This window comes from Erythrolamprus reginae, chromosome 1 (genome assembly GCF_031021105.1).
Source record: "Erythrolamprus reginae isolate rEryReg1 chromosome 1, rEryReg1.hap1, whole genome shotgun sequence".
NCBI lineage: Eukaryota > Metazoa > Chordata > Lepidosauria > Squamata > Dipsadidae > Erythrolamprus > Erythrolamprus reginae.
This window is the reverse complement of record NC_091950.1, coordinates 133,916,184-133,942,421: the sequence shown is the minus strand read 5'-3', so window position 1 is coordinate 133,942,421 and position 26,238 is coordinate 133,916,184. Positions and strand designations below refer to the sequence as shown.

At 41.2% G+C, this 26,238-nt stretch overlaps 1 protein-coding gene across 1 annotated transcript in view; it reads left to right on the top strand.

Moving 5' to 3' along the window:
• The window catches only part of EPS8L2 (EPS8 signaling adaptor L2), a 135,456-nt gene extending 113,988 nt beyond the window's left edge, over positions 1-21,468 (top strand). Inside the window, exons 15-22 of the mRNA XM_070765430.1 lie at positions 511-623; positions 8,354-8,465; positions 9,167-9,283; positions 10,467-10,602; positions 12,523-12,706; positions 14,528-14,660; positions 16,342-17,512; positions 18,185-21,468. Coding sequence (XP_070621531.1) covers positions 511-623; positions 8,354-8,465; positions 9,167-9,283; positions 10,467-10,602; positions 12,523-12,706; positions 14,528-14,660; positions 16,342-16,413 — 867 coding nt within the window. The 3' untranslated portion in view covers positions 16,414-17,512; positions 18,185-21,468. The remainder of the gene's footprint in view (positions 1-510; positions 624-8,353; positions 8,466-9,166; positions 9,284-10,466; positions 10,603-12,522; positions 12,707-14,527; positions 14,661-16,341; positions 17,513-18,184) is intronic.
• Positions 21,469-26,238: the final 4,770 nt, after the last annotated feature.

Sequence of the window (26,238 nt, the reverse complement as noted above, 5' to 3'; positions counted from 1 at the left end):
GGGGGATCCCTGGTCTAGCTAGTTGCAGATTTATAACTGGATTGCATACCATCTATTGAGAATTATTCATATCATGGGAATGATATTTTGGCAGTCTAACTATTTATATGCATGTGTGTGTGTATATCTCCTGGAAAGGGATATTAGTGGAAATACCACCTTTCATATTCGTCTGTAGAAATTCTCAGTCATCCAGCTTTTAGTTATCCCAAAGGTGCATCTGGACTTCCTTGTTTCTTTCTTTGACAGTGTTTCGCTTCTCATCCAAGAAGCGTCTTCAGCTCTGACAGGATAATATAAATCCTGCCATTCCCCACTATCCAGTCAGAGCTGAAGAAACGTCTTAGATGAGAAACATCTTCAAAGAAAAAAAGAAAGTCCAGTTGCCTCCTTTGGGACACCTTTCACATTATGATTTTGATTGATAAAAATGCGAACTTTCTTTGGGATGTGCACAAAATTAGTAATATCCTGGTCTCTTCCTCTTCCTCTTCCTCCTTTCTTTGGAAGCTGTCATCATCATCCAATGGGTGTCCCAATCGCCACTTGAAGCCAGTCCAGCCTTCAGACCAAAAACAAGCGGTGGATGCCTTTGCTCAGCATGTTACTCAACATGTAAATAGGTATTTTCCTTTCATTCTTTCATTTGGGGGAATGAAAAAATGTGGGTAGCTGATGTCACATCATTCTGGAAATCAGAAATAACACAACTTTAGGTTGAGATGCAAAGCTGGGAGCTGCATTCTTGCAATTGGATGATGCTAGGGCAAAAACTACTGTACACACGACTTATACACACAAAACGTAGTATTTATATAAATGAATTTAATGTGATTACCATTATTATTATTATTATTATTATTATTATTATTATTATTATTATTATTATTTATTAGATTTGTTTTGTATGCCGCCCCCTTCTGAAGACTCAGAGCAGCATATACTTTGTGTATTGAATATTTTTCTCTTTCTCTCTGTCCTGTTAAGTCATTAAATGGTAATTAACTCACTCTGTGAAGTCTGTGGCTAACATTTTGAGTGATTGCAACCACCCTGGGACCTCAGATTGTACTCCCCAGCCTTAGTGGATTTATTGTGGGGCTTAATTATGCAACTGAGTGGGTTTTAACGTACCTCACCACCAGTTCGCTTCCTCCCATGCCATGTGTTTGCACACACATTGCGCATGTGCAGGGCTGAAAATAGGTGTTGATTGTTTACCTGAACGCCTCTTCTCGTACGGTGAGCGGGTACAGCAGTCACATGGGTTGCTCATGTCCAATCCGGTGGAACTGAGCCTAGTGTTAAAAAAGCTTGCTGGATCCGCCCCTTCCCAGAATTCGCGAATCCGTAGACTAGGCTCAGATGTGAAGCTCTTTAGTGTTCAACTCTCATTGTTAGAGGAAAGAAAGGTTATAGAAGGTATAGAAGACACATACAAGGGTGGGAGGTGACTGCTGTACCCGCTCACCGTACGAGAAGAGGCGTTCAGGTAAGCAATCAACGCCTATTCTCCATACTGAAGGAGCGTGTCCAGCAGTCACATGGGACATACCCAATAGATTGGTCCCTAGGGTGGGGTTAGATTGCTATCGTGAGAGATAACGGATTGGAGTACCCTTCTGCCGAAGGCAGCGTCCGCTGAGGCGTAAGAATCAATCTTGTAGTGCCTGATGAAGGAATTTGGTGAGGCCCAAGTGGCTGCTTTGCAGACCTCCTCCAACGGAGCTTGAGTCGCCCAAGCGGCCGAAGTGGCTGCGCTCCTGGTGGAATGCGCTGTGATGTTCTTTGGAACTGAGAGGGAGGCCGACTCGTAGGCCTTAGAGATAGTCCCTCTGATCCAACGGCCTATCACTGTTGAAGACACCTTGGCACCCATGACTCTGGGGTGATAGGCTACAAAAAGTGCTTCCGACCTCCGAAAGGGTCCTGTGCGTTGGATATAGATCCTCAGCGCTCTAGTGAGGTCCAGGGTGTGCCATCTAATTGCCAGAGGATGGTCCCGTTGGAGGCAGAAGGAAGGTAAGACAAGATCTTGGGTTCTGTGGAACATGGAACTGACCTTAGGTAAGAAGGTGGGGTCCAGTCGTAAGACTACCTTGTCCTGATGGAATTGGCAGAGGTTCTGCCTGATTGAGAGGGCTGCCAACTCCGAAATGCGTCGGGCGGAGGTAATTGCCACCAGAAATGCTACCTTAAAGGATAGGTACCTGAGGGACGCAGATTTTAGGGGTTCGTAGGGTGCCTGCGTGAGGGAATGGAGAACCCGTGGCAAATCCCAGGAAGGATATCTGTGGACCTTAGAAAGTCTGAGGTTGGCTATACCTTTGAGAAATTCCTGAACTTCTGGGAAGGAATGGAGAGGCTGTCTGCGAGGCCCTGCTAGGACAGAGGAAATGGCCGCCAGATGACGACGGAGAGTACTGGTGGAAAGGCCTTGATGGAAACCTTGCATAAGGAAGGATATGATCCTGTGTATGGGAATGCACAGGGGAGAAAGACCTTCCTGTAGACACCACTGGTGAAACTTGGACCATGTATGGTCGTAGATTCGATTGGTCGATCCTCTTCTGGCCTTTAAGATGACCTCCACTGTGTCGGGGTCGTGTCCACGCAGTTCTAAGTCTCTCCTGATAATAGCCAGGCGGTGAGGTGGAACCACTCCGGGTCTGGATGGAATGAGGCCCCCTGCCGTAGCATATCCCCCGAAACGGGGAGTCGCCAGGGGTCCTGAACGGACAGCTGTTGGAGGTCCGCGAACCAGGGCCGGCGGGGCCAATGAGGGGCGATTAGGATTACTCTGGCCCTCTCGATGAGGACCTTGTGAATCACGTCTGGTAGAATTGGAATTGGAGGGAATGCGTACAGGAGTCCTGGAGACCAGGGGCTCCTGAGGGCATTGGTTGCCTCTGCTCCCGGGGATGGAAACCTGGAGAAGAATCGAGGGAGTTGGGCATTCGCTTCGGTCGCAAAGAGATCCAGCACTGGGAGGCCGAATCTGAGGCTGATTTGATGGAACAGTTCTTGGTGGAGATTCCACTCTCCTGGGTCTATCGTTGCTCGAGAGAGTCAATCCGCCTGGACGTTGAGGCTCCCCGAGATGTGATCGGCTAGGAGCAACTGAAGATGTTTTTCCGCCCAAAGGCCTAACTTGAGGGCCTCCCTCATGAGAGCCTTGGATCTTGTGCCTCCCTGTCTGCAGATGTGGCTTTTTGTGGCTATGTTGTCGGTGAGAATGAGAACATGCCGGTTGGGGATGCAAGGCTTGAACTGTTTTAGAGCTAGGGATACGGCTCTTAATTCTAGCCAATTGATCGGCCTGGAAGCTTCCTCCGGTGACCACGTGCCCTGGGCTATCATCCCCTGGGCATAGGCGCCCCATCCTGATAGGCTGGCATCTGTGGTGATGACAAATTGGTCCGGGATCCTTTGTCCATGGCCGGAGACATCCACCACTTGAGAGATCTGCGAACCATCGATGGAATGGCAATGCGACGACTTGAGTTGCTGAGCCCCGATCTCTGAAAGGGTAATAGAAGCCACTGTAGTTCCCTGGCGTGGAGACAAGCCCAGGGAATGATGCCTATGCACGACACCATTTTACCCAAAAGGGAGGACAAGGTGACTATGGAGACTGATTGCAGGGGTAAAATGCGAGAAATCAACTCCCCTATATTATGTTTCCTCTCAGGGGAGAGGAAAACTTGGGAGGATTCTGAATTAATGATAGATCCCAGGTGCAATATGGAAGTAGAAGGCTGGAGATGGCTTTTGTCAAAATTAATGGAGAAGCCATGGTTCTGTAAAACTGACATGGTGACAGAAAGGTTTACCTTTACTTCCTCTAGGGAATTTCCATGAACTAAAATGTCATCTAAGTAACATAAAATGTGGATGGGCTTGGCCCGGATATAGGCCGCCAGGGACCCCAAAAGCTTTGTGAAGACTCTAGGGGCCGAGGAAAGACCAAATGGCATGGCCCTATACTGGAAATGTCTGCCCTGGAAGGAGAAGCGTAAGAATTTTCTGTGGCATTTGGCAATGGGAATATGGAGGTAGGCCTCAGTGAGGTCTAAGGAGGCCATGAAATCCCCCGGATGAATAGCGGCTAAGATGGATGACAATGAATGCATCTTGAACTTTCTATATTTGATGAATAAATTCAGCCTTTTGAGATCCAAGATAGCTCTCCAACCTCCGGAGGTCTTAGGGACCATAAAGAGGATGGAGTAAAAGCCCCGGCCTCTCTGACCGGAGGGGACCGGCTGAATGGCTCTAATGGATAATAAATGGGAGATGGCTTCCCCCATTCGGCTATGAGTTGAGGAAGACCTGGGAGAGGGACAGGAAATAAAACGTTTAGGGGGAGAAGAAATGAACTCTAAAAGGAGACCTTTTTGTACTGTATCAATGACCCAGGGGTCCTTGGAAGATTGGCGCCAGCTAGAGGAGAAGTAAGCCAGGCGCCCCCCTATGGGGACCGAAGGGAAATTACCATCTAGGCTTTTTAGAAGCCCTGTTAGAGGACGCTCCTCTCTGATAACGGTATCCTTTACCCCTGGAGTTCCTACCTTGGGAACGAAAACGAGGGGAATACTGACCTGGATTCCTCTGGTAAGTGGGCGCCTGATCTTGTTGGCGCCCCGGGCGACGAAAGGACTGCGTTTTGGTGGTCTTTTTGGTAGTCGGACCCAATACTTTTTTCTTGTCCGTGGTTTCAGTTAGGAGTGGATCTAGGAGATCTCCAAATAGGAGATCGCGTTTTAATGGACCTAAAGCTAACTGCCACTTCTGCCGTACTCCTGCCTGCCAGGGGCGAAGCCATAGGAGTCTTCTGGCCGTTGTGGAGGCCGCAATAGACTTGGCTGCGAATCTGGTGAATTGCAGTGTGGCATCAGCCACATATTGGGCGGCCGCAAATACCTTGTTGAAGTCCTGTTGACCTCTTAAATCATCGGGAGGAATATGTTGTTGAAGTTGACGAAGCCATAGGAGCATGGCTCTAGAAAAAAAGGAAGCGGATGCGGAGCTTTTGATAGCCCAGGAATCTGCGGTGAACCCTCTCTTGAGCATCTGTTCAATCCGCTTGTCCTCTGGGCGGAGAACCTCCTCTGCTTCGCCTGGAACTGCAGCCGCAGAGTGTAGGGTTTTGACAGGTTCATCAGGTTTAGGGCAGGATAAGAGATCTTCATAAGAAGGGGATAATTTATACAATCTTTTGTCTTTAGTGGTGGGGTTAAGCCCCGATGCTGGAAACTCCCACTGCTTAAGCAAAGCATCTTTAAACAATTTTGGCATAGGGATTACCTCGTTATCCTCCTGCTCCTCTGTGAAGTAGGGTAAGTTCTCCTCCGGAGGGTCAGTGGATGTAGTGGCCTGCTTCTCTTGTGCCGCTAGCCCTGTGGAAACTCTAGCCTTGAGAAGGAGAGATTTGAACAATTGAGATGGAAAAATAGTAACTGGAGAAGGAACCTTGATTTGGGATTCCTCATCGTCCGAGAGGCCTTGACGTGGATCCTCATCCTCTTCCATATCCTGATCATATTCATCCTGAGAAGAATCTGATTCTTCCTGAATAGGAGCTCTGACAGCTGGAGGAGAATTCAAGGGACGGGGGGGGGGGCGAGGAGGAGGAAGAGGTAAGGAGGGCACATTGATGGCAGAGAGCTTGGCATCAATGGCCTTGGACAACACAGAGAAAATAGATTGGAACTCTGGAGGGAGGCTAGAAATATCAGCAGGAGTGGCCGAAGAATCTCTGAAGGCCTGAGAGGTTTCTGGCTGGGAAGAATCTTCAACGATATCTGGTTCCTCTGGACCTAAGCCCCATAGGTTAGGTTGGGGTCTGTCTAGGTTTGGCTCATCCAGAGATAACACAGTGACACCAGAGAGAGGCAGGTTAGGAGCCTCTGGGGGGTCAGAACTGCTGAGCACTTGGGCCTGCACTTTCAAGCGTTTTGCTGATTTATCATGGATTTTTTGTAGGGCTTGGTCCCTTCTCTTCTCAGCCTTGGTGGTCTTGGTCAAGGGGCGGGCTTTAGAAGAAGAGGGGGCCGAGGCCTGGGGGATACTGGTTATCTCATCACCTGTAGGCCTGGCCTCTCTGGGACCCTGAGTGGTGCCTCTCTTGGGAAAGGAAGCCATAGTCTGACAATCTACAGAAGACAAGGCTTGAGCCAAAAGAAATCTGATTTAGGGGGGAGAAGAATTCCAAGCTTTCCCAAGAGGAATGGGATCCTGCTCCTAGGCCTCGGAGCTGCTGCGACTTGAGGGCAATCTGGGCAAACCCAGAGTTCGTGTCCCCAAATACAGCATGGCCAGCCTCCCTAAACTTCAATTAAAGTAACCAAGGCACCCTGGTTGGAGGCCTGGCCGGTGGAGAATTAAGCCTGAGCGTCTCAAAGCCCACTCCAGGATCCAAGCGGCGGACTGAAGCACCAACGGCTGGCAGGAGGCCAATACGAGGTACTAAATTACAGGGCGCGAAGGCCTTCGCGCCAAAAACGAAACCGCTCCGTAAAAGTTTTAAAGGAAATGGTCGACTAAGTCCAGGAGACTGAGAGGGAAGCGTCTCACACCGCGGGAGGTAAAGCCCCTTAAAAGTAATAAATATATATAAATAGACTAGCCTAATGACCTCCAGGCCGAAGGATTGCTAAATAATCCAAAACGGCAGCAGGAATAGCCAGCGGCGAGGGAAGCCGCGGGAGGCTAAACCGCTACTTCTCCCCTGAGAGAAAGCCGAGCCGCAAATGGCTGGCGCTAATTAGGCAAGTCCCAAAACTCAATAGAAGGATTTCTTACTGTTTTTGGAAGGATAGAACGAAGGGAAGGTGTTAGTGATGAACGAGCTATTCACAAACGTTCCGCTGGATGCGAGAACTGAGCGAATTCTGGGAAGGGGCGGATCCAGCAAGCTTTTTTAACACTAGGCTCAGTTCCACCGGATTGGACATGAGCAACCCATGTGACTGCTGGACCCGCTCCTTCAGTACGGAGAACAGCTTCTGCACATGCTCAGAAGCAGAAAACAGCCACCATTAGAGCCGATTCAGGGGTGTGGCCAGCTGGTGATCACTCCTGGTTCAGCGAGTGGTGGGAAATTCCTGCTACTGGTTTTATAGAACCAGTCCAAACTGGGAGCAAACCATCTCTGGGTGGACAGATGAAATAATTGCCCTCAAATGGATTTCTTGTCTTTTATCTTTTTAACTGAACACATGAAACAAGACCAAAAGGATTACAGAGTTTTAGAAACTAGCAAAGAAATCAAAGAAAATAATAAAAGTAGAGAGAGAAAATGAGGAAGGAAGGAAGGAAGGAAGGAGGAAGGAAGGAAAGAAAGAAAGAAAGACAGACAATATGTGTGATCTTAAAAATATTAAATAGCCTTAAATATCCATGATTAGCACTATATCTAAAATGACACTTCTAAAGAAAAAGAAAATTATTAAGAATAATCTTGTTAGCATAAATGAATATACTGTATGATGACCAGTGTCCTTCACAATAGGGTTCACAAGTAATTCAGAGTATTTTCGAACATATTTCAATGTTACTTATCCAATGTAAGCATTCTCCTAGTCTCCACCGTTCTTTCCAGTGACTCATTCTGTTTACACTAGTTTAAGTATCATTCTCTTTTTCCTGTTTGAGCGTCTTTATTGTATGTTTCTCTTGATGAGAGCCACTTTTGGGCGGGAAATCTTTTCTCCTACTAAGGTGATGTTCCCTGCCTTGGTTTCAAACGTCAATCCATGAAAGCTAATATTTTCTCTTTTATCTATTCCAACGTATTAAAAACAGGGAATTCAGTTGCTGTCTTCCAATTGTTAACTCTTATTTCTATTGCAAAATTTCATTCCAACTCTTGAGAGAATTGGGATTGTGGTTATGTTGGAGGTCTGGCTTGCTTACCTTAAGAAAAGATTTTGTAATATGAATTAAAACTATGTTCTGAAGAGTTATTATTTTAACTACTTTTATAGGCACACTTCATTATTACTTTATTTTGTTGATATAATGCGTAGTTTAATTTTTTTCAGGAACTCTAGCACATGAGCTAAAGAAAACTGGGAAAATGCACTGGTGTATCATTTAACTTCAGTATGGTATTTTAAATTAGGACATGAGTTATTATGACTGGTAATGGAGGCCAGTGATAATGCCATTATATCTTTCTTTGCAAAACAACAAAACAAAACCAGAAGGCATTGTGTTCAACTAGCCAATTTTGTTAAAATTTGAATTAAATTCTTATTAGATATTTGTTAATCGACAAACATGCTACCAACATATTTTTTTTGCCACAATAGTCTAACCTGGTTCTGCCCATATATTCTCTTTCTTGCAGGAATTTTGAGGCACAGGGTATGGCTCAGTCAAAGAGATATGCCAAAATTCTTTATGATTTCACTGCTCGAAATGCAACTGAACTGTCAGTACTGAAAGATGAAATTCTGGAGGTAAAATAATAAAAAACCAAGATCCTTGCAAATAACTGAAATAGGGAAGTGGGAGGCAGGCATGGTCACGTAACGCTTCGAGTAGATCCTTCCATCCTCGACACACAATATTCCATTTGAGATTTTTCAGGGCAGGTGGGAGAGAGAAGGAAGCCTGCACTTTAATATTCTGCAGCACTAGCTGATTTATGGTGTAGAAGTTTATAGTTTATAGTTTTATTAGATTTATATGCCGCCCCTCTCCGCAGACTCGGAGAGTCTGTGATAATTCTCCATGGCCAATTAACAACGGCCAACTTGCCATGGCCAACTCGTTGTAGGTCAAGAGTTACACTGTGGGAATCCTACAGTGGTTGTAAGTGAGAACATAATCCTAAACAGGGGTGGGCTGCTGCCCGGATGGGGGTGGGGGAACGCAGTGGGGTAGCAAAAGTGGAGCTCCACCCCAGAGCACCCAATTTGCACTGAAAGAAGTTGAAAGAAAATGCAGGGCATCCTGTATAAGCCATGGCCACAGTGTTTTAGTAAAAAGTTTGGTAGCCATTCAATGATCCCAAATCACTCAAGTTCAAGTTCAAACAGTCACTAATGAATGGAGGACTTACCTGTAAGATAAAGATTCCAAAGGGAGAGGTATAAACAAAGAACATAGAAGGTAGAAGGTAATCTTTTGTAGCAGGTTTTTTTATTATTATTCACAGGTGTTGGAAGATAACAAACAATGGTGGAAGCTGAAAAACCGAAGTGGACAGGCTGGTTATGTTCCATATAATATCTTAGATCTGGTGACTCCGGAGGATTTTGCAGCAATCGAGCAGGTGTGATTTAGTTCTTAAATTAGATATCATAATTATTTAAATTGAACACAAATTCACACAGGTTATTTTGATATGCTTCCCTAAACCTAAATGATTCTGGTTATTAATTTTTCTTAACCGAAAGGAAATCACATTTTAGTCAAATGCACATACACTGCTTTAAATTTCTTTTTCTTTAATAATTCTCTTTCTTTATTAAAAGAACAGTGGAAATGGCATAGATATGTATCTTCCTCCCTCCTTTCTCCACAAAGCAATTCTGTGAGGTAGAGTAGACAAAAATTGTCCCTAAACTGATCTTCTAACCTTCATATCTGAGTGAAGATTTAAATGCAATCTTCTATTTGTACCACATTATATTTCATTAGGTACCTATTTGCTGACATATCAGATTCAATTCCTGATGAATGTGTGAACAATCACTTCCATATTCTTAACAAAAGTAGTTTTAAAGGATAAAAATTTCCCTAAAGAATTAGAGTGTAACCCTGGCACAAAAATCATGAGTTTTGTTCATTAATGATGCAGTAATGATGGGGACTATTAATTCATTAAATAAATGAATCGTATTTACATAGCCAACCTTCTGATAAATACTGAAAGAAGTACTCATTTCTGTGTCGGGCTTTAATAATACATTTCCATAGAGAAACATAGTCTCTGTTCTGTTATCCATAGATATAAAGTATATACACGACTCAAAAAAGTAAATGGAACACTTAAACAACACAATATAACTCCAAGTAAATCAAACTTCTGTGAAATCAAACTGTTCACTTAGGAAGCAACACTGATTGACAATCAATTTCACATGCTATTGTGCACATTCAACTTTGTACAGAACAAAGTATTCAATGAGAATATTTCATTCATTCGGATCTAGGATGTGTTATTTGAATGTTCCCTTTATTTTTTTGAGCAGTATATATTAATGTCCATCATAATGCTCCAGCATGTCAGTAACTCAGCCAAATGTCAGTAAAAGCAGATGTCCTAAGCAGATGAAGGTTGAAATTATCTCTTAATAATGTCAGGTCAATGGTAGAAATTTTATAACTGGACAAAAGAATAAATAAGGTTTTACACCAGTTAAATGGTTATGCTTTCTTATCAAGCAATAAGGAATGAAGGATAATAGAAATATGATTGAATGACACGAAAACAATCATTGGACATTTTGTAGAGTAATCAGAAATATCGAGACTTGAGTCCACGAGCAGCAGAATCTTCCAGTCCTTCCCATAAGCTACCTCCTAGCTACGCTGGTGAAAAATGGGGAATTGAAATGGCAGCCCACAGTTCTTCAGAAGCCAAAGGACGTAAGTACCTATGCAATCTGAGCCGATATATTTAATATTTTAAAAGAAATTTATGCTATTATTACTGGCTAAGATATTCTGATCTTTCAACTCAGATCAGTGAGTTGACTTCGAGGTCTTTCAAGTCCAACCCCCTGCTCAGGCACGAAATACTATACCAGTGATAGAAAACCTTTACCAAAAGCACATGCACACACATTATCTTGTCTGCATGAGTGCCCACACCCATAATTCAGTGCCTGGGTAGGGCAAAAATTGTCTCCCTTGCCCCCCACCCAGAAGCCCTCTGTAGGCCAGAAACAACCCGTTTCCCAACTTCTGGTAAGCCTGGTAGGCCCATTTTTCACCCTATCCAGGCTCCAGAAGCTTCCCTGGAGCCTGGGGAGGGCAAAAACGCCCCCCCCCCCGGGAGGTCCTCTGAAAGCTGAAAATGCCCACCCAGAGTCTCCGTGCAAGCCAAAAACCTGCTGGCTGGCACACACATGCATGCTGGAGCTGAGCTAGGGCAACGGCTCGCGTGCCGGCAGATATGGCTCCGCGTGCCACTTGTGGCACCCATGCTATACGTTTGCCATTACTGCCCTATACCATTTCTGACAAATGATTGTCCAATCTCTTCTTTAAAACTTCTGGTGTTGGAGCATTCACAACCTCTGGAGGCAAGCACCGGTTGAGATGACTTGGTTCCCACAGACTGGTCTGTTGTGTGGTCTAGTCTGACATTCCAGACTCCCCCCTCCCCTCCCCCCTCACCCCCTCTGAGAAACGGAAAGAAACAGGCTGTAATAGACCTGAACCATTTCAAAATTGACAATAGCTGGTTCTCTCCAAGATTGGAAGGGCAGTTCATCTGTTTCTCTCCCATATTTTAATGTTCCCAATAGTAGGTGTGCAAATTTAACAATAATTAATAATAATAATAATAATAATAATAATAATAATAATAATAATGTATTAGATTTGTATGCCGCCCCTCTCCGCAGACTTAATGCACATGGAATACAATTCAATGTACTGCTTTTACATTCAGTGGTTGAGAATTAATTTTAAAGGCTTCAGGGGAAATGCAACTTTTGCATGGAAGAGACTTTTAAGAGCACACTTCTCTTTGGAAGAAAATGTTGAGCTGTGCCCTCAACTTGCAATCACAACTGAGCCCAAAATTCATTGTCGCTAAAGTGAGACAGTTGTTAAGAGAGTTTTCCCCATTTTAATACCTTTTTTGCCACAGTTCATAAGTGAATCACTGCAGTTGTTAAGTCACTGACATGATTGTTAAATGAATCTGGCTCCCCATTGACTTTGCTGTTTAGAAAGTTGCAAAAGGTTATCATGTGCCCCCGGGACTGTGAACCCAACATAAATACATGCAAGTATTTGCCCAGAGTCTGAATTTTGATCAAATGACCCTGGCAATATTACAGTGGTCAGAATAGCAAAAGCAACAGCACTTAGACTTTTATACTGCTTTACAGCCCTCTGTAAGCGGTTTACAGAGTCAGCATATTGTCCCCAGAAACCTGGATCCTCGTTTTACCAACATTAGAAGGATGGAAGTCTGAGTCAACCTTGAGCCTATTGAGATTCAAATTGCCAAATTGCAAGCAGCCAGCAATCAGCAAAAGTAGCCTGCAGTACTGCCCTCTAACCACTGTGCTGCCGCAGCCCATAAGAGTGAAAAATTTAAGTCAATTTTTTCAGTGCTATTGTAACTGTGAATAGTTACTATATGAATGTTTGTAAATTTAAGACTACCTGTAGCTGGAAATGGACATCTTTAAATGTGCTTTTATATGTAGCTTAAATATTAACAAATAATTGATGAAGAGATTTTCCACTACAAAAAAATTGCTTTAAAAGGTTGATAGGCCTGATGTCTCTTCTGAACTTGCATATTTTTTCCTCAATTTCTTTTTTTAGAATTGATCCATCACATGGACGAAGTCAATGATGAACTGCTGAAAAAGATCACAAATATCAAAATCCAGCAACCTCAAAGGAATTTTAGAGTAGAGAAGCCCCAGCAGGTTCACGTGCCCTTAACCTTTGAATCCAATGCTGAGGAAGTCAGAGTTTGGCTGGAAGCAAATTCATTCAGCAAAGGGTAAGTGGCTCTTCTCCTGGCTCTGCGCCTCCCCAGATCTTTTCTTCTTTATTGCTTTTTGCAATTCTCCCTTCCCTGTAACTGCTAGGGATAATGGAAGTAAGTCTAATGACTCTATAGGGCAACAGATTCATTTTTGTTTGAAGTGATTGGGATAGCAGCAATGAGCTGCCATTCCCGGCGCTAATGGAATGGGCCGGAAACATGCTCCCGCTCCCAGCGCGAGATTCATCTTCTGCGCATGCAAGAATGAGATTTTTGCTTTTTTGATTCCACGCATGCGCAGAAGCAAAAAAGACCAAAAAACAGCAAAAAAAAAAGGTAAGTCCAGCCCCAGCGCTCGGGCCCTAGTGCTTGCTGCCCACCCAGTCCCGGCGTTCACAGTCCGCCCATAGATAGATAGATAGATAGATAGATAGATAGATAGATAGATAGATAGATAGATAGATAGATAGATAGATAGATAGATAGATAGATAGATAGATGGTGGGTAGGTAGGTAGGTAGGTAGGTAGGTAGGTAGGTAGGTAGGTAGGTAGATAGATAGATAGATAGATAGATAGATAGATAGATAGATAGATAGATAGATAGATCATGAATGTGGATGGAATACAAAATTAATGACTGGCATGAAGTAAGTACATGGTGATTTGATCTAGACAGTATAATCTAGGTTCAAGTTACAATGCCAATACAGTATGTGAAAGAAGAGTAATTGGATTGAGAGGAAGAGGAAGGCTGAGAAAGTTAATGTGACCCTGAAAGAGGTGAGAATTTTAAAAAAATGAAAAGCAATGTAGGAAGCCTATAGTAGGTTTGTAAGGACTGGATGAGAGAGATATGGCGAAAAATGTTAGTGTAACTTTAGCTGTATTTCCTTTTCTTCTTTTTTAATCTCATGACTTTTTCTGAGGTGCTTGCTAGTTCTTACTCCTTTTCTATGTTCTGCGTAATATTGTTTACCCTCAAAGGGACTAGCACATATACATTAATCAGCGCTTAAAGATTTCCCTCCTGAGAAAGATGTTAAGGAATAATTGTAGAAAGACATCTGCAGATGCAAATCAAGTTCTGTCTAAAAAATAAACTGTGTTACTGCTGCTAGGCACATGCATTATCATCTTCTTCAGTTTCAAGGGAACTTTCTTCTGTAAAGGGCATTATATAAATATACTTTAGATTTAGGCAGCCAAAATAATCTGTACTTAAATTTGGATGTTCTACTGATTAGTGCAGGATTTTCAGCAAATCATAATGTAAAACTATCTGCAGATCATTAAGGGATAGTTTTATTATGCTTAGTTCTATTCTAACTAAAAAGGAGAGGCACTACCTTTTTATCCGGATGGCTGTTCTGTTATCCCCATAACCACTCCTAGATTAAAGTTTACATAACTATGACAGTGATGTAACTAGGCCTTTGATTAGTTTGTCCACTACTTATGTATGTCAATGAAGGATCTTTTATACTCAGAATGGCACAGGAGGAAGAGGCAAAAACAGCTAGGTCTGAAAGATATTTAAAATATATATTATCGTAGTTTAGTTTAGTTTTAGTTTAGTTCAGTTCAGTTCATCTTTAAGAAACTGGTCCACTTTTCAAATTTCTTATACTTTGTGAAGCCTGAATGCAGACCCTTTCTCAGAGAAGAGATCATGGCATCCTTTTAGAAATCTTTGGAGCAGATGTCAAGGATACAGAATTAATTACAATCTTCTGTGAATTTAGGACAAACTATTTGGCCTGTGAAAAGTGTTGAATGTCTGGGGACTTGTACATCTTTAAATAGTGGGTTTTTTTCTCGTTGACATGTTTTTTTAGAACCGTGGAGCATCTTGGCATACTGACAGGAGCACAGCTTTTCTCCTTGAACAAAGAAGAATTGAAAAAAGTATGCGGAGAAGAAGGTGCCCGGGTATTTAGCAAAATCACAGTGCAAAGGGCTATTCTAGAGGTAAAGTTCCTAAAATAGCAAACTTTTGATAGTGACATCCATACTTTTAAGGATGGGTAGAGTGACATTGTTAACACAGTCCACAGGACTTTTAAGGCTGTTAATATTTGAGGGCGATCTCAAAATCCTGGGAAGATGCTGATGCTTAAAGATGCTTTAAAGTGTTGCAAATAAACTAGCAGACTTTATTGCTGTGCTAACAAGGTAGTTCAATGATTCTCAACTTGTGGGTCCATGACGTTGTCACAGGGGATTTGAGAAGACTTGAAGAAATGCTAGGATTCAATTCTTGAGTTACTATATTTTTTGGATTGTAAGACACACCAGAGTATAAGACGCACCTTAATTTTGGGGGAGGAAAATAAGAAAAAAGTTGATTGGCTGGTGGATGGGCCTCTCAGAATCAGCTGTTCCCAGGGGTGAGTTTTAGCAACAGATTCATTGGTTGTGAGCTCTGCACCTTGCTTTTTTTTCTGCCTCTGAAGTCTCCGTTTCAGGGGCTTTTTCTCTGAAGTTTCATTTCAGAGGCTTGAAGCTCTGTTTCAGAGGTTTTTTCAGTCTCTGAAACTTCCGTTTGAGAGACTGGGTGGGACTACATTTGGAGTATAAGAGACACCCAGATTTTCACTCTTGGGGTTTTTTTTGGGAAAACATGTGTCTTATGCTCCAAAAAATACAGTACGTTTTGGGGGTCCATGGCCACAAAAGGTATTTACAGAGGGTCTTTGGGGGGGGGGAAGTTGAGGACCATTGAGGTACTATATGGTTCATCTACTTCCAGGTGAAGCAGAATTTAACTTGTAACCTTTAAGAACTGACTGCCTTTTCCAAATAAAATGCATTTGATAGGCTGCCCCGAGTCTACAGAGAGGGGTGGCATATAAATCCAATAAATCTAATCTAATACAACTAATTTAACAATAATCCCTACATTTTATTCCGGTTCCGTGCCCCTCCCCCTTTTCTTTTTAACTTTATGTCTCTGAAAGCCGCTCTGGACCTTTGTGATTCTATGAATTCCAATAGCAATGTCCAATAACAAAATCAATTATTTCCAGCTCAGATGCACTGTGCTTAAAACCATAGCCATTTTCTCCAAATTAATCATTACACAGCACTATTCCTGGAAAATTAATGGCTTTAACATTAATCAGATGAGAATATTTGGATATCTAAGTGTCTCCTTCCAAGCCTTGATAACCTGCAACAAATAAGGGCTAACCTGCCCCTAGCCATAAAAGTTTTCAAATACCATCCTCCATTTTGCCAATTATAAAGATAATAAGTATGTTTAGTGCCATTAAAAGTTTCAGTGCAAAGGTCATTAATCACCTACTAGTTGCTCACCTTGAATCCAGGTTTTGCAGTGGTGGGCTGCAATGTTTATTTCATTTTTGCAGGAAGAGGAATAAGGAGATTTTTGTTTCTGGAGGAACTGCAACAGCTCAAGACATAGCTTTGAACCTCTGGCAACTCAGGGCAATAATTGAACAATAATTTTTTGTTTAAAATTGTGATTGATGGAAGAGAAGGCAATTGCAGGTCATCTCAAATTGCTTCTGAGAAATTTGAGAGAAGAAACCGTAGCAGTGAACTCATTCTTGAAAATGCTAAATTACATAGGTAATGCTTTAAATAAAATAAAATAAAATAAACTTCATTATATATTTTTTCTTAACAGAAAAATAGAGAGAAGTCAGAACTTGAGGAAATCATGCAGCGACGCCAAGAGAGGATCGATTCTTCTATTTAAGTTATTTTTGTTTATTTCAACTTGCAGTCACATATATTTACTTGCAGGAAAAAGGGAAAAGAGGAATAATGTAATGAGAACCTCTTCAAGTGAGACTGTTGGGACTGTCAATGTACATTGCCATTCAGACCAACTGTTCCTTCAGCAATGTTGACAAAGGGAACACTAAACCCCTTCATTAATTTGACACAATGCGTTGAGAAAGAAGAAGCTGTAGTATTGAGTGAAGTATTATATTTTTATATTGCTATATTTTATATATGATGTTATGTCTATGATTTCCAAGCATGAGGACAACCAGATCTCTGCTCTAAGCTAAGGTTGAATTGAAGCAAAACCCAATCAATCTATGCAGTAGGTTTTCTCTGTGGCCCAACAATGCATCCAGAACTGGCTGGAAATACTGTTTGTATTGCCAGCAAATCCACGTGCTTTGAAGCCTGCATGCTTGCAAATCTTCTGCTAATTTTGTACAAAACTCAGTACAACCTCTCTCTAGCATGCAGCCGGGAATCTCCTGCATCACCTTTGTTACATACAAAAGCTTAACATTAGCAGGCAAGATCTTTAAATTTGCCTGATTTTTCCTCCTAGAATTATCTCCCCCACCCCCCCCAAAAAAATTACATGCAATCGAAAAGGGTTATGGGGAAAATACGATGCACTGTACCGGTAGCAAGTTCAGGTTCACCCAATGGCAGTTTAATGATTAACTGCTTCATTCATATTGATAGTGATAGCATTCTTTGTTTGCAAGAACACATCTCTCCTTTAGTTACATATGTTTTTCTATAGGCTTTTGCACACACACACATATACACACCCATCCAAGACTTGAATCAACTTGAATGCTTTGCAACTTGCCCAGGCTTGACCCCGCATACATCTATTCTGATTCTGAAGTGAACACATGAGGCATCCCTGATAATTTCAACAGTAAATCTAAATAGTCGCAGTAATTCAAATTGTCTTTGTGAAAAGGAATGTCAAGGCATACAAAAGAGTGCATAATTGGACTGGCCCATAGCCACGTATATCAAAACTTCTATTTCTTATTTATTAGTATAAGGAGATACCTGGAGTTCTACAGTCCAAGACTGTACATATACAGTGATACCTCATCTTACAAACGCCTTGTCATACAAACTTTTCAAGATACAAACCCGGGGTTTAAGATTTTTTTGCCTCTTCTTACAAACTATTGTCACCTTACAAACCCACTGCCGCTGCTGGGATGCCCCGCCTCCGGACTTCTGTTGCCAGCGAACCACCCATTTTTGCGCTGCTGGGATTCCCCTGCTGGGATTCCCCTGTAGCATCATAAAAACACGGAAGTCCGGAGGTGGGGTTTCCCAGCGAGGGGAGCCTCAGTGAAATTGCAGCATCACAAAAACACACAGGTCCGGAGGTGGGGTTTCGAGGACTTCGGTGCTTTTGTGATGCTGCGATTTCACTGATGCTCCCTTCACTGGGAAACCCCACCCCCGGACTTCCGTTGCCAGTGAAGTGCTCGTTTTTGCGATGCTGGGATTCCCCTGCTGGGATTCCCCTGCAGCATCACAAAAACACAGAAGTGGGGTTTCCCATGGAGGGGAACCTCAGGGAAATCCCAGCAGTGCAAAAACAGGGGCTTCGGCTGGCAAAAGGGGTGAATTTTGGGCTTGCACACATTAAGCGTTTTCCATTGATTCCTATTGGAAACATTGTTTCGTCTTACAAACTTTTCACCTTAAGAACCTCGTCCCAGAACCAATTAAGTTTGTAAGACAAGGTATCACTGTATAATTATGTGCTTAGAACCAGAGCCTCATGGGAAGAGCCCTCAGACTGCTCCGACAGTCGACTCTCTGGCAGTTCTGCAGATACAAATGCAGCAAGATGGAAGAGAGAAGAGCACTTCATTTTTTCTCTTTTTAAACCAAAGGAAGGAAATTGTTCTCCACCACCTGCAAAATTGGTGTAGATTAGGTTTAGGGGCCCCAAAAGGCTACCTGTATGTTTTCAGGATTTTCCTCCAACACTGGACTTCAGGTGTTAACAAACAAATTTTTAACATTTTTACAGAGGTTGGCAAAGAATATTCAAGGTAGATCTCTCCACTCCAGAGTGAAATTGAAGAAGTCTCCCAAATACTCTTCCAAGGGAGTTATCCAAAGAAATACATTTAGAAATCAATGTGTGTTTCTTTGTTTTAATACATTTATCACTAAACTGTATTTAGACCAAGCTTTAGAATGAAGGGCTGTAACTATTTTCAGTAACAACGACAAAAATCTTCAAAGTAAAGGTGAACTAAAATGAAAGCCAAACAAATACATTTGCTTTTGTTGATTGGCATGGCTTTATGATGCTTTCCTTTTTATCCTAGGGGTAGGACAAAAATAGCTAAATAAATTTGGGCAGTCTTGAGTCATAGGAAGCTCCAGCATCACTCAATTAATAATGATTAATCAAAATACAAAGAAGAACCCAACATATAATTCCAATCTGATGGGATTCCCAACATTCCTAATGCATCCAAACTCTGCAGTCTGTTTTAATTGAGGAAGGAGGCAATTTATTTTGATTCTAGGAAATCCTCTAATGAATATAAACTTTCATAAAAACTAAATTTATGAGCTATATAAAGAGGAAGAAAGTGAACTATGAAATTAGAATATGGCACTTTATGCACTTAAGACAACATTAATTTATCTTTTATACTTTTTAAAATCCAGAACATGTTGGTGAAAACTTTTGGTGCCTAGGTTTTTAGTAAGTTAATTATACTGTACTAAGGTACAGGTGCCACTATGTCTCCTATCTTTTGTAAGGTGAAGCTCCGCTTTGCTTAATTAGGCATAAGCCGAAATCCACAACCAGTCCTGATTCTCAGATGTTTTTCTTTTTCTGCCTAAATTATGTAATTGGCTGCTTATATCCTCATTTGGAAGATACTTACCCAAAATCAAGGTATGCAATTGAAGTGGGGCTACTTATGAAAATTGCTGTAGTCAGTGTTGGTGAACACAACTCTGTTTAAACTGCAAATCAGTATATAAAATATTAGCTGCTAAAACTTCATTTACATATATTTTGAATCTGAAAATATATAAATATTGAAGAAATTGTTAAACATAGACTGTGTCTGGTATATAATATTCCAAAAAAATGTGTATTATTCTGCATGTCTGGAGAAATTTGCGAGCCTTTAAAGAAGGCATACTCTGTTGCTTAATGTTCCTCTATCTACTATTATTTGTACATTAGCTGGAATCATTTATCTGTACATAACTATGTAGACAAAGTTCTTAACAAAGGCAAAACAAAAAGCTTTTGTGGAGATATTGCTAAATAAACATATGGTCACATTAAATACATTTTAAAGGTAGCGTGCAGAGATAATTTAAATCATATTTTAAAATCAGAAAAAATATATATTATATGTGAAGCTGACAAATATATACGCAGAAGTTGATGCACTTACTTATAGACCAGATGTAGAGCAGGCAAAATTAACTATCCGCTTATCATATGGAATATTAATAAGGTAAAGCCAAACAAAGTAGTATAGATATTGAGAACTCCTAATAGAAAGATTAAACAATAAATATAAGAAATAAATGGCTATGTTCTCACTTTTAAATGTACATTAATAGCTGTAGATTTTAATTCATTAAAGATACATGATTATCACCATTAAGGAACAATTCCAATAGAGAGGAAGAAATCAAAGTAACAAAACTACTTTTTACCCACGGTGTATTTCCTATGTATATGATAAGACTGAAGATTAGTGATGGGCGAACCGAACCCGCACAATTCGGGTCCGCACCGAATTTTGCGGTGTTCGGTATGCCGAATGCGAACGTGAAATTTTTTGAAACTTCGGGCAAAGTTTGGGGTTGCGTTCGGCGTTCGGAGCTTTGACATCACCGGCAAGTTGCTAAGGACGCCAAGGTGATCATTTCCTGGATTCCATGGAATCCAGGAAGTGATCACCTTGGCGTCCTTAGCAACCTGCCAGTATACATGACGTCAAAGCTCCGCCCCTGGAATCTCTTGGTGGGATTCCCCGTTCGGGTTCGGCCAAATTTTGCGTAAAGTTAGTCCGAACTTGCCGAACCCAAACACCGGTTGGTTCGCCCATCACCATTGAAGATAAATGAAAGACTCTCTTTCATTTAACTTTTTATAACTCTGTAAACATCTTTTTTCTTAATTTGGCTCTTATTTTCCAATGACATGTCAGAACAGAAGGGCATGTTTGACTTTTCTCTATCAGAAGGTATTAAGAGTTTAAATAAATCCAGTGACTTTTCTGCAGTAGCCAACAGGAAGCTTGGAAGACTGAATCCCCTCCAATGTGGAGCAATCACTTTCCTTTCTGCCATTGGAGGAGGCCCGCCAAACGCACTCTATGGCAGATGTAGTTGCAAGACACTCCTATATCACATTAACGGAGCAAGCACAATCCTCATTGCATCACAAGCCCCAGAAAACTGCTTTAGAGGGACTAGTCTCTCTCTTGATTTATTTGGACGTATTTGAAGCATATCAAATTGAGTATTTTATACTTCTGTCTGAAGATATGCCTAACCAAAGATATTTTCATTAGTGTTACTGAATTGTCTGTATGTACAATAAATGAAATGGCAAGTTGGTTAAAAATTAATTTTAAAATGTATCCTTATGTAAAATAAGAATGGAAATTTTAATGCTTTGTTTAACTCTCTAGGCTTCACTTGTCACACAATTTGCATGATTTCGACCAAAAATTGGGAAATTTGAGATTTTTAATACGTGTCCTCTCTTGCATATTAAAACCATCTACCAGTACTGTTCAAACTGGGGGCTGTCTCTTATAACTTAATATTGTAGTTATTCTATATCGAAAACCTTCTGTATATATTTGCTTAATATATGGATAAGACCCAGCTCTATTTTCATTCATGAACAATTATCATTTATTGCTAGGAATTGATGTCAAAATGCATTCTGTATTGGCTAGAAATTCTGAAAGTCATTAAATCTGAATGGCACCAAGGGGAAATATGCCATTCATTCATTCATTCATTCATTCATTCATTCATTCATTCATTCATTCAATTTATTTATTTATTTATTTATTTATTTTATTTATTTATTTGTTTATTTATTTATTTATTTATTCAATTTTTATGCCGCCCTTCTCCTTAGACTCAGGGCGGCTTACAACATGTTAGCAATAGCACTTCTTAACAGAGCTAGGCTATTGCCCCCACAATCCGGGTCCTCATTTTACCCACCTCGGAAGGATGGAAGGCTGAGTCAACCTTGAGCCGGTGATGAGATTTAAACCGCTGACCTTCAGATCTACAGTCAGCTTCAGTGGCCTGCAGTACTGCACTCTACCTGCTGTAACTGTGGCACCGTGATAGTTACAAAGAAGTTGAACACCTTCTCACCACTCAATTTTGAGTTTACATCCAGTTTTTATTCCAAGTCCAAACTTAAAATCTTACAAATGTTTTTCTATACTATTGTGCAAAATCTTTAAATATTGGTGGTGAGGGGGATACAGTGAAGGGCTACCAAATTTTTTATACCACAGTGTGAGCATGGCTTATGCAGGATCCCCTGTATTTTGTTTCAACGTCTTTCAGTACAAATTGGGTGCTCTGGGGTGGAGCTCCATTTTTGCTACCCCACTTCATCCCGCCCATTGGACAATTTCAACAAAAAACTAGACTGACTGACATGTCTGCTGGGCTAAACTAAATTTTGAATGTCAAGTTAGGGAATTTCTCTTCCATTAAAAAAGCAGTAAATTTTATTTCTATTCTTGTTACACGTGTTTCAGTTAAAATTAAAACAATCTATAGGGGGGAAAAATCTGTTTTCCCTGATATCCTTAACTGAGTACTCCAATCCACCATATGTAAGAAATTCATCAGACAAGCAGTAGGAGCTGATGAATTTAGCTGTTTTGGCATAGCAGAAGTAGCGTAACTTTATCATAACTATCTTACCATAGCTAGAGATTTTCTTTTTGGCTTTGAATATTATATCAAATACCTAATTAGGATTATAATATACCTTTCCCAATCACCTATTAGTGTTCAAGTACCAGTCAGTTCTTATTCCCAGTTTCTAAGATAAGAGCACAAAAAACATTAAGAGCACATATTACCCCACCAGTTTCTCCACCCTTAATTCATGCTGTGTGCATTTGCCTGGCCCTGATTTCCCCCCCCCAAAAAAACCCCATTTCTATTTACGAGGAGGCACAGGTAGTCCTCAGTTAGCAACTGCCTCATAGAGCAACCATTCATAGTTCTAGCTGTCATGAAAAAGGAACTTTGCAACCAATGCAGCTGCGAGAGCAATCATGGGCTTTCCCAAAAATGCCCATGTCACACCAACATTCCGCAGTCTGCATTGGTTGCCGATCAGTTTCCGGTCAAAATTCAAAGTGTTGGTTATAACCTATAAAGCCCTTCATGGCACCGGACCAGATTATCTCCGGGACCGCCTTCTCCGGGTCCCATCAACTAAACAATGTCGTTTGGCGGGACCCAGGGGAAGAGCCTTCTCTGTGGCGGCCCTGGCCCTCTGGAACCAACTCCCCCCCAGAGATCAGAATTGCCCCCGCCCTCCTCGCCTTTCGTAAGTTCCTTAAAACCCACCTCTGCCGCAAGGTATGGGGGAACTGAGATATTCTTCCCCCCGGGGCCTCTACAGTTTATGCATGGTATGTCTGTATGGATGTATACAAATCCAATAAATAAATAAATCCTCTCATCTACCACTTTTGCAGATCCGTGAAGCAAAAGAAAGCTATAGTAAAAAAGATAAGCACAGTTGCAGTCTCAATTATTGTTTTGCATGACCACTGAGTTGCTAATCCCAGTTGTGATCACTAAATGAGGACTACCTACATAAAATTATCAAAAAACGTTAGTGGTTGACTTTCTAGAGGGAGGGAAAGGGGGCTAATTTGAACACAAAGCTGGGAGGCAGGCTGAAGCAATTTTTTGCCAAGACTAAAATGGTCAATTAAAAAAACAGTGTACAGGTCTGGATAGAAATGTAGACTTCTTGGTGCTCTCTGAGCTTGCTTGATTGTTTGCAGGCACTTGATTACCCAACTAGATATCACCATCAATGCTAGTGCAAAAGAGCATCAAGGACTCCACAGTGAAATAGTCACTCATCCTGTAGAGCAGTGTTTCCAACCTTGGCAACTTGAAGATATTTGGACTTCAACTCCCAGAACTCCCCAGCCAGCAAATGCTGGCTGGGGAATTCTGGGAGTTGAAGTCCAGATATCTTCAAATTGCCAAGGTTGGTAAACACTGCTGTAGAGCATGAACATAAGGAAATGAAAATATTGCCCCTCGTGTAATTCCAGACACAAAGCAGCTGAGTTGTAAATATACTGCCCCAGCAGCAGCAACAGCAACAACAAAATCACATGTGTGTGGTTGTTTCCGGACTGGCACGGAAACTGGGAAAACTTTCAATTGCTGTAGCTTGGTAAATGTGCCTTATCTTCCATGCAGCTCCCCAATAAATATTAAACATAGAAACATAGAAGATTGACAGCAGAAAAAGACCCCATGGTCCATATAGTCTGCCCTTGTGCTATTTCCTGTATTTTATCTTAGGATGGATATATGTTTATCCCAGGCATGTTTAAATTCAGTTACTGTACTGTGGATTTACCACCCATTTCTGCTGGAAGTTTGTTCCAAGCATCTACTACTCTTTCAGTAAAATAATATTTTCTCACGTTGCTTCTGATTTTCCTCCCAACTAATCTCCCCCTACTTAACTAAAGACTTTTGGTTCTATTTTCAATTTAACAAACTAAATTCTTTTCCTATTGTTCACTGACCAGAATTGTGTATCATTATGCAATAAAAATTAATCTAAGAAAAAAGGGGGCAAGTTAACAAAGATTAAGCAAAAATGCAAATATTAAAATTCCAAGAGTTACTTAAAATTAGATTACTAAACTACTCGATAATTATTGAATATTTCATGTAGAATATTAAAAGTCTAACATTCTAAAACGTTGTGTTACTTAACTATCAAACAACTAATGCTAAAACACCATCCATTATTAAACCATAGTCAATGATTCATTATATTGCTTCATAAACTTTCGTAAACTTCTTAAAACACACCTCTGTCGTCAGGCATGGGGGAACTGAGATATTCTTTCCCCCTAGGCCTTTACAATTTACGCATGGTATGTCTGTATGTATGTTTGGTTTTTATAATAAGGTTTTTTTTTAGTTATTTTAGTATTGGATTGGATTGTTACATGCTGTTTTTATCATTGTTGTTAGCCGCCCCGAGTCTACGGAGAGGGGCGGCATACAAATCCAATAAATAAATAAATAAATAAATATATGTCAGCCCTTTCAGGTAGTCCAGACAAATCAAAACTATTTTTGTCCTTGTTCGGTCCAGTGTGGCAATGAGTTCAGGTTTCCTCATCTAACGTCTCACTCGTGTTCTTGCAGTCTGGTGGATTGGTGCACTACAAAGATAACTTGAAAGTGGGAAAAACTTCTAATCGAATTTACTTGATTCCCTACATGGATTCCCCCTGTAACTACACTGCTCAAAAAAATAAAGGGAACACTTAAACAACACAATATAACTCAAAGTAAATGAAACTTCTGTGAAATCAAACTGTCCACTTAGGAAGCAACACTGATTGACAATCAATTTCACATGCTGTTGTACACATTCAACTTTCTACAGAACAAAGTATTCAATGAGAATATTTCATTCATTCAGATCTAGGATGTGTTATTTGACTGTTCCCTTTATTTTTTGGGCAGTATATATAGGACAGATAGAGAGGAAGCTAATTACCAGATTGCAAGAACATGAGTGATCTGTTAATAAGGATTGTTGGACTTATTAGTAGCCTCACACTGCAATGAAGGAGGACATTCATTCAATTTTGCAGCTACTACAATTGTTGCGGAGCAGGGACAAAAATAGCCAGAGAAATGATTGAAACTTGGGAATTACCCCCTTATCAGTCAACAGGAGTCCTGATCAGATGTTTAGGAGCTGAGGACCTGACAGCACAAAGAATTATTTAGTCTTTATTGGCCAAGTGTGATGGGACACACAAGGAATTGGCATATACTCTTAGTGTACATAAAAGAAAATATACATTTGTCAAGAATCATGAGGTACATGACTCAGGAGCAACAATCAACAACTTAGTGGCCAGCCATCAACACCCTAATTATCAACTAAAAGCTACATATTAGAACACGCCAGTGCACATATTCTGGAGAGATGAAAGTTTCCTGAGGATGAGCTCCAGCATACAGTGTAAAAGCTTTGAAGATTAAATCCTGCAACAAAAATAGTGTATAATCCATATGTTAAACAATGCATGGCAGTGGGACTGTACTTTTAACAGAAACCTTTTTCTTCCTAGGGTTTTCCCCAAATGCATGATCTGCTTTCTCTGGCACAACCTAATATTGATACATGAGTTGTGCTCCCAAGCCTGACAACATAGGCTGAGAGTGGTTGACCAGCCCAAACTCACCCAGCCGGCTTTCAAGCCCAAGGCTGGATTAAAACTCACTGTCTTTTGGTTTCTAGCTGGTGCCTCAGCCACTAGTCCAAACTGGCTCTCAGAAGCTTTCCTTCAAATGGTCAGTGATATTTCCCTTGATTAATTCCTTCATTTTAAGCCGCCAAGGACTCAAAAAGGCACATTTCGTGTCAGTTTGTGTACTTTCTACATGCCAAATATAATAACAGATGGTTAACAGAGGGGGTTAAAGATTATTGTAATGTTTAGCTCAATTTGTTGACTGCTTT